Source organism: Sinocyclocheilus anshuiensis, unplaced genomic scaffold, assembly GCF_001515605.1.
Source record: "Sinocyclocheilus anshuiensis isolate Anshui unplaced genomic scaffold, SAMN03320099.WGS_v1.1 scaffold235, whole genome shotgun sequence".
NCBI classification, from domain to species: Eukaryota; Metazoa; Chordata; class Actinopteri; order Cypriniformes; family Cyprinidae; genus Sinocyclocheilus; species Sinocyclocheilus anshuiensis.
Window position 1 is genome coordinate 1,938,132 of NW_015552562.1, and position 9,316 is coordinate 1,947,447.

Genomic DNA, 9,316 nt, shown 5'->3' on the forward strand with positions numbered 1-9,316 from the left:
GGACTTAAACCTGACTACACACAGACTCATGGGGACTCGTGTCACGGTGGGGACATAAATTGTGGTCCCCACGGGTACAAAAGCTTATAAATCATACAGAATTAATTTTTTTGAAAATCTAAAAATGCAGAAAGTTTCCTGTAAGGGGTAGGTTTAGGGGTAGGGTTGGTGTAGGGCAATAGAATATACGGTCTGTACAGTATAAAAACCATTACGCCTATGGAGAGTCCCCACAAGGATAGCTGACCAGACATGTATGTGTGTGTGTATGTGTGTGTGTGAGGCTCATAGCTCACTGCACTCTTCTGTGCTATCTCTCTCTCTCCGCCCATTTCTGGTCAGCATCATGCCCCATCAATTTCCCACCCATTGACTTCACATGTATGCACCTGCAGAGAGAAGGGAGCGGTAAGTCATCTCCACAGCCCTCGCCCCAGCTCGTCCATCGCCCACTGCTGCTCTCAAGCTGTTTTCACTCGTTTCGAACCCGAGTTTGGCTCCGCCCCTTCCCTTTCCCCTTCCTCCACAGCCACCTTCTCATGCTGCCTTATTTTGAATGCAAACCACAGTACACTGTCAACATCTACCACAGAGTTACATTGTGAATAAACACTAAAAATGTAAAGCTTGCCGTTATTGTTTTTCTACCAAAACTGCACCCAGAACAACACTTGTGGATGCTCTTGTTGCTTGCCAGAGGTGATTTCTTCCAGGACAAGTAGCATTAAGGAGGTCCAAATGGAAACTATTGGGCCTTTTTTGTATTTTTACACCTTGATTTTAAGGGAAAATCTGTGGAATTTTGCAGAAGGGATTTAAATGTGGAAATGCATGTTGAACGGAAATAAGAGTATTAAATTTAATGTATTAAATAATCCAAAATATTTAATATACATACATGACTATGAGGAATGTTGTGAATCGATGTTCCCAATGCTCTGAAAATCTGCAGAATTTTCTATGGAGTTCTGTGGGCTCAGATTCCATGTAGAAATAAATTATCTTATAGTAGACAAATTATATTAAGTGTGCTTGTACAAAAGCAGTTTACTTCTGCAAAATTAGGATGGATTGCTTTCATACAAATGACCAGCTCCAACAATAACTATAACTGTAACGTTTTACAGAGTCTAGCATTCACGCCAACCAAATTCAGTTCTAACGTCAAATCTCTAGTGTGAAAACGCCTTCAGTTTGAGTTCGCCCCCTGAGACTCTGACTAACCCATCGGCTCCTCACGTGCACCCAATTGGTCCTGCTGACTCCCACTATTTACCATCTGCCATCAGCAAATGCATCAGCTTTCTCCTAATCAACCACCATGTCAGACATCTAGGCAGTGCACATTTGATCGGCTAAGTTTCCACAGCAGGCCCCGGTCCAGTACATTCTCTGCCCTCTCGGGTCAACGTGACTTCTGCTCTGTGCATGATTCCCTGCATCGAGCACGATAAACAATGACTGCTGTCATTGCTGATGTGGCAGCTCTTTAAATACTTTGGCTCCAGAATGTATGTGTGTGAATGTTTGCCTGAGTGGATGACATTTAACTGTGCACTCTTACCCAGAAGCGTCACTTGCCAAATAACAGTGCTTGTCTATTTCCACAAAGCGTTCTGAGGAAGTCTTGGTTTTTATGTGCTGTATGGCTCGCTCACTATGTGTCAGAGTAGCTGTGATTTCTGCGCACCCGTTTAGACTTTGGGTTAATAGCACAAAGCAACCCAGGCCTGTTGTGTTGTGAACTTCTAACTCTGTGTGGAAGTGTATGCGATTGAACTGTTGAGTTATGCTGATGATATTGTTTTTAATGGCAGTGCATGTGTCTGTGTGTCTTTGTCAGACCCTGTGCCAGTGTTCATGTCATGGCAAGAGGAGACTGAGTCAGGGGAGGCCCAGCTGTCCCCGCTGGCAGGCCGCATGATGCCCCTGCCACTAGAAGACGATACTCAGCCGCTGCTGGCCCGACGCTTCCTGGACTTTGGCCACAGTCAGCGGTTCTTGCAGCAGGACCACGATGCTACATCCTCCACCAAAGCTTTGCCCTGCGGGAGGTGAGCAGAGAGACCACAGACACTTATGAATACTCCGATACACTGACAGCTAAACTCACGCTCGTGTCACGTCTCTCAGGCCTCGCCGTGCTTCCCTCACTTCCAAAGACAGTCTGAAGGGAGACAACGTCTCCCACCAGCTCACCAAGAAACTCCAGAACCTCAAGAAGAAGATCAAGCAGTTTGAGGAACAGTTTGAAAAAGACAGAAACTACAAGGTTAGAATGATATACACTAGTGGACAAATGTAAATGTTTTTGAAGTAATCTCTTCTGCTCACCAAGGCTGCATTTATTCGATCTAAAATACAGCAATATTGTGAAATATTATTGCAATTTAAAATAACTCTCTTCTATTTTAATATAGTTTAAAATGGAATTTATTCCTGTGATCAAAGCTGAATTTTCAGCATCATTACTCCAGTCTTCAGTGTCACATGATCCTTCGGAAATCATTCTAATATGCTGATTTGCTGCTCAAGAAACATTAATTATTATTATCAATGTTAAAGTCAGTTGTGTACAATTTTTCTCAGGATTATTTGATGAATAGAGCAGCATTTAGCTGAAATAGAAAGCTTTTGTAACCAAGTCTTTAATGCTACTTTTGGTCAATTTAATGCATCCCAGCTGAATAAAGGTATTAATTTCTTTAATTTATTTCCCAAAAAAAAGAAAGTTTTTGCTGACCCCAAACTTTTGAACACAATAGTGTATATAATGTTACAAAAGCTTTCTATTTTAGATAAATGCTGTTCTTTTGAACTTTCTATTCATCACAAAATGCAGAAAAAATTGTACACAACTGTTTTCAACATTGATAATAATCATAGATGTTTCTTGAGCAGCAAATCAGCATATTAGAATGATTTCTGAAGGATGACAATATCTGATTTATCTGAGTTCTTATAATTATTATTATAATTTTCATTATAATAAAGTATATTATAATGCAATGCCTTTATCACTGCTTAGAATACTATGAAATTTGTTGCGTGCCTTATTCTATGTAAGAAGCCACATCTCACAGAAGGATTTATTTCAGACACTCGACCGACGTTATGAAGTGAGTTTGGAGTAAAAACATGTTATTAAATGTGGTATTTTCACATGCTTTCAGATGGAGCAACAATCGCATTTGATTAATCGTGCAGCCCTAGTTAGTGTGGTCAACTCCATCCTAAATGCTCCCAGCAAACCTCTTGGCCTCCTAATTTGGTCTTTCTTTTTGTCTCTCTCACCCAGATGCCAAACACAAGGCTGAGAGTGAGCTGACTCCGCAGACGCGTCCACGCAGTAACACTCTGCCCAAGAGCTTTGGCTCCACACTGGATCAGTCGGCTCACGAGGACCACTTGGAGAGTGAGGCACGGGGTCACCGGCCCACAAGAGAAGAGACGCTGGAGCTTATTCAGCACTGCATCCAAACCAAAAGAGCCGAGGACGACTGGCCAGAGGACGTCAGAGTGAGTTCCAGCTTCTTAAACTTTAAAGGGTTAGTTCACCCAGAGACTTTCCAGAGAGCTCTCAGATTTTTGGATTTCTGGGTAAGATTTTTGGGTGAACTATCCCTTTAATCAGCAGCTTTGATGTATTTCGAATTCATCTCAAAAGTTCTCAGGAAGTTAGATTTGTAACATCTACATTCCATTTCATGACTTTTGCACAGAGTTTTGCCCTGATTTACAGTCTGGATGAGTCAACGCTAGTTGTGGAAAGTCAGAGCTAGTCTTCAGATTTTGGGCTGCCGGTGTTGACAAATTTCACAGAAAATCGAAGCGTGTGTAATGGGCACAGACTTTTTTTTTAGCCTCAGACTATGATTCCATGCAGTTCAAGGATATCAAATGTGTAATTATTTAGGCTGATTTCAGAACACATTGTTTTCATTCATCATGTGTCTCTTCTAGTAATGAGGCATACACTGCCGCTCAAAAGTTTGCGATCAGTGAGATTTTTAATGTTTTATAAAGAAGTCTCTCATGCTCATCAAGGCTGCATTTATTTGATCAAAAATGCTGGAAAAAAAACAGTAATATTGTGAAATATTATTGCAATTTAAAATAATAGTTTTCTATTTTAAAATAGTTTAAAATGTAATTTGTTCCTGTGATGCAAAGCTGAATTTTCATCAGCCATTACTCCAGTCTTCAGTGTCACATGATCCTTCAGAAATCATTCTAAAATGCTGATTTATTATTATTATCAATGTTGGAAACAGTTGTGCTGCTTAATATTTTTTTGGAACCAGTGATATTTTTTTTCAGAATTCTTTGATGAATAAAAAGTTGAAAAGAAAAGCATTTATTCAAATATATTCATGTATATTAAAAAACAGAAAACATTTTACATTGTAATTAAATTTCAAAATATAACACTTTTGTTCTGTATTTTTGATCAAATAAATGCAGCCTTGATGAGCATAAGAGACTTCTTTAAAAAGCATTAAAAATCCTACTGATCCTTTTGAACAGCAGTGTATTTCTGCATGGGTTTGTTGTGTTCAAAACGACCTAAACGTCTGTTATTGTTGTCATCAGCCGTTCAGTGCATGTTGCCCAGATTTTCTCTATCACCATTTAAGGCAAGCTTTTTTTGATGGCTAGTATTTTAAATCTGTTCAGATATCATGTAGTTTATCCAGCCGTAACATCTAATTTGAGAGTTTAATTTGTTGCTCTATACAGAAAATGACCAAGGAGCAGCTTGCCAGTGAGAAAACAGTACTGCAGAAGAATCTTCTGTACTATGAGGGACTTCATGGGCGCCCAGTAGGTCTCTCTCTCTCTCACACACACACACACACACAAACTTCCTCGTGTATGCAGTTCTCTGACAAAAGTGTCCTCCTGCAGGTGACCCGAGAGGAGCGCTTGATTGTGAAACCCTTGTATGACAGATATCGGCTGGTCAAGCAGATGCTCACCCGTGTCAGCATCACCCCTATCATAGTAAGACACCCTGTTCCTCTTTTTTTCCACACCCACATTAGCCTTTTGGATATTTGGTGTTATGAATAATACATAATTAATGTTTGCAATCTGAAACCAAGTCTGGAGTTTATAATTAATGCATATTCTAAGAATGATATTGAAATATGATAGGATTGTGAAATGAAAGCTGACACTGCTTTCTAGAGCTGAAATCGGATCTAGTGTTGTTTTAGGATCGTATAGTACGCTGGCTAGACATTTAGCACAGAGGAAGCAGAATAACCGGACTCTCCTCTCTCGCACAGGCTTCTCCCTCCAGCAAACGGCGCAATCAGATGTTACAACCCATCATCGAGGGCGAAACTGCCCACTTCTGTGGTGAGATCGAAGAAGAGGAGGAGGAGGAGGGCAGGGGCCAGCAGGAAAATGTAGAGATGCAGAGCGAGGGCTCAGAAATCATCATGGACCCAGTAGCCCAGCCCAGCTCCCAGCAGCCCACTCAGGAGAACATCCTCAGCTCTGGGAAGCTCAATCTCGATCTGCGTCTGTCCAGTTCCAACGCCTCCTCCATGTGAGTGTGGACCAGAAAATCTAAATTGATATTACTTTCTTACTAACGGAGGTCAAATGGGAATGCTGTTTCATGTGGATTTAAAGGAATAGTTCAGCAAAATATGAAAGTTTCCTCCCCCTCAAGATAGAGCTGCACGATTAATCATTAAAAGATCGCGATCTCGATTCAGATCGACACCCACATGATCTAATTTCTAAATGATAACAATTCAACCTGTGTCTGTTAAACCTTTGAAAGAGTCATACCAGAACATTCAAATCTGCGGTCGCACTGCCGCTGACACAGAGAGCAGACAGTTACCATGTTTAGCAGCTTCTTTTCAACTACACAGAATTATTTCTGTCTTGCAGTCATTCATGTTATGATAGAAATACTGGGATGAAAGTTTATAGTTCGGATATAAACACTGATGTCTACGGTAGCGAATCATCTTTTGAAAGTAATTGGCGCTTCAAATAACGTCTGTGTCGATTGCATCGTTCTGCCACTAGGTGGCAACAAGTCACTGTTAAAAAATGTATTTGTCATTGAATCATTCATTCAAGAGATTCGTTCAAAAACGCTGATTCATCCAGTAATGAAACAAGTGAAGTATTTATGAGTGAGTCATTGAATCATTTCATAATTTTTATATTAAAAATTGGTGCATTAAATAATATATTTTAAATACATATATTATATATTAAAATGTTTAACAATTCATTCAAATTAATTAAACACTTTTAAATAGACTGCAGCAATTCATATTTTTTCACACATTATTTTGTTTAGTTCAGAATCGTGGGAGAATCGGGATCTCTATTTGAGACAAAAAAAAAAATTGTGATTCTCAATTTATCCAGAATCGTGCCGCTCTACCTCAAGATGAGTTCATCGTAACTGATTTGGGTGAGATGTAGCATTACATCACTTGCTCAGCAATGGATGCTCTGCAGTGAATGGGTGCCGTCAGAATGAGAGTCCAAACAGCTGATAAAAACACCACAATAATCCACACCACTCCAGTCTATCAGTTAACATCTGGTGAAGTAACAAGGTGACAAGTGATGTTTTTAACTTCAAACTGTTGTTTCTGGCATAAATACGAGTCCTCTACCCATAATACTGCTTTCTCCGGTGAAAACGTCATCTGGTCTGAATCTGGAGAGAAATATGCGCAGATCAAGCACCGTTTACAAGTGAAAACAATTCAAAACAACTATGTGGGTGGATTTTGATGTGAGAGGACAACAGGGAATGGATTATTGTGATGTTTTTATCAGCTGTTTGAACTCTCATTCTGACGGCACCCATTCACTGCAGAGCATCCATTGCTGTGCATGCAATGCTACATTTCTCCAAATCTGATGAAGAAACAAACAAATCTACATCTTGGATGGCCTGAGGGTAAATACAAATATTATCAGAAAATTTGCATTCTTGGGTGAACTATTCCTTTAAATCTGAAGCAATGTTGAAGCCCTCAGTCTGGAATTACCCAGCAGGTCTTGGGATTACAGTGTAACCTACATTAGCAGAGACCTCGATTTCTACACCTTGATTTATGTGCATGCGCGTCTACGCACGTAGTCCCGCTGTTTATCAGGTAGGAGCAGCAATCGGCTCATGCTCTCATCATATGAGGTCTATTAATAGAGCTTGGCAGAGACCAGGAAATCTGCAGGAGTCAGTGGCCTGAAAGTCTCGAGCTGGATCAAGCCGTAATCCTGTATGAAGGAAAACAACTGCACTAGCAGCCAGATCTAAGTCTAGTGTACTAAGTCTAGTGTACTGTATCGGGTGCCGCTGAGATCCATGTCACCTTGTTTCTAACTTTTACCGACCCGAGTTAACCTCAGAGCCATTCAAAGGTTGTATCCCGCTTAGGAGTGTTTTGAGTACACAGTTTTCTGTTGCTATAGCATCCGGAGAGTTACAGCTCCATATGTGGAAACCAGCAGCTTAACACCACCTGTATCCCACAGGCCCGAGCTCCTGGAACAGCTATGGAAGGCCAGAGCGGAGAAGAAGAAACTGAGGAGGACCATCAGAGAGTTTGAAGATGAGTTCTACCATCAGAATGGCAGGTAGGCCCTCCCACGCTTATTTCATCCGAACGCTCAGAGGTGGCGAACATACAGGATCAAACACACTAGACGGGAGTCAGCGGTGGGCCATATATACCGCCTGAATTGATAAACCAGTAGAAATGTATGATGTTTTCAAGCAGGGAACATGAGGTACTTGTTCCAAAGCGCAGAATTGTCCTGCTAAGCTTCGCCCTCTTATTCTTGTCTGTATTGTACTTTTCTACTAGTGCCTTTTTTTTAGATGTCACAGATTGAGTGAATTACTATAGAAATGAAGCCCAAAGATTATGATTGATAGATAGATAGATAGATAGATAGATAGACTGCTGTTCAAATTTAAAATAACAGTTTTCTATTTTAATATACTTCAAAATACAGTTTATTCCTGTGGTGGGAAAGTATTACATTAGTATTATTATATATTATCTTTTTTTTTTTTTTTTTTTCTTTTTTTTCATGAGGTACTTGTTCCAAAGCGCAGAATTGTCCTGCTAAGCTTCGCCCTCTTATTCTTGTCTGTATTGTACTTTTCTACTAGTGCCTTTTTTTTAGATGTCACAGATTGAGTGAATTACTATAGAAATGAAGCCCAAAGATTATGATTGATAGATAGATAGATAGATAGATAGATAGACTGCTGTTCAAATTTAAAATAACAGTTTTCTATTTTAATATACTTCAAAATACAGTATATTCCTGTGATGCAAAGCTGAATTTTCAGCATCATTGCTCCAGTCTTCAGTGTCACATGATCCTTCAGAAATCATTCTAATATGCTGATTTATTACAGGGTGTCCGCGGGTCCTTCAAAAGTCTTAAAATGTCTTAAATTCGTATTCGATGGGTCTTAAATATTTTTAATGGCCAATATTTTTAAAATATTCTGAAGACATTTTGCTTGTATTGTTTTGACTTGAAACAAATCCCAGCAGCATTGTAAAACAGAAAGCAGGAGTTTTTTCTATGTCTTTTAACACTGTCTTGTCGTTGCGTGTTTTTGTTTTTAACAGGTTGTTGCAGTTTTCTTGTTGATATGTTGCACAAGTCAGGGTAACCAGACACTGCGTGATAAGAGCCTCCTCTGACACTGTACCAGACAAATGTTACAGTTGCTAAACACTTCGCCAGATTCTGTTCAGTTCATTGTTATACAACTGACATTGATCTGCTGTGGAGCAAGCATTAACTTGACGCTGTCTTGTTGCATGAAACGCTGAACCAACCAGAATCAAAGAGCTCTCTTCATTTGATCTTCTTCATATCAGCATTGTTCTCAAACACAATGTTTTTCTTTCCCCCACAGGAATGTTCAGAAGGAAGACCGCATGCCTATGATGGACGAATACAAGGAGTACAAGCGCATTAAAGCCAAACTGCGGCTTCTGGAGGTCCTCATCAGCAAGCAGGATTCATCCAAGTCCATCTAAATCAGACATGGCCTGCACCATCTCAAAGGCCCATCCTGACAGAAGTCCATCAACATCCACCGCCGTCCCTCCTCACTCAACCACTACTACACCTGTGTACTCCATCATCCAAAAAATCACCTACAGGAAGAACGAAGTTCCCTTGAGTTTGATATTCAGACTTTTGTCTTTCTTTTCCACATTGACAAGCTTTCTCATACTGAGAATCATCTGCGTTGAGTATCGCATCAGTTCTACATGTGTGTATATATATATATATA

The 9,316-nt window shown here is 40.0% G+C and overlaps 1 protein-coding gene across 1 annotated transcript in view; it reads left to right on the plus strand.

The window, feature by feature from the left end:
- Nucleotides 1–9,316, plus strand: part of fam13b (family with sequence similarity 13 member B) — a 54,187-nt gene extending 44,871 nt beyond the window's left edge. Inside the window, exons 14-22 of the mRNA XM_016455372.1 lie at nt 343–408; nt 1,844–2,054; nt 2,134–2,272; nt 3,271–3,519; nt 4,741–4,824; nt 4,909–5,004; nt 5,292–5,557; nt 7,525–7,626; nt 8,933–9,316. Of these exons, the coding sequence (XP_016310858.1) occupies nt 343–408; nt 1,844–2,054; nt 2,134–2,272; nt 3,271–3,519; nt 4,741–4,824; nt 4,909–5,004; nt 5,292–5,557; nt 7,525–7,626; nt 8,933–9,056 (1,337 nt within the window). The 3' untranslated portion in view covers nt 9,057–9,316. The remainder of the gene's footprint in view (nt 1–342; nt 409–1,843; nt 2,055–2,133; nt 2,273–3,270; nt 3,520–4,740; nt 4,825–4,908; nt 5,005–5,291; nt 5,558–7,524; nt 7,627–8,932) is intronic.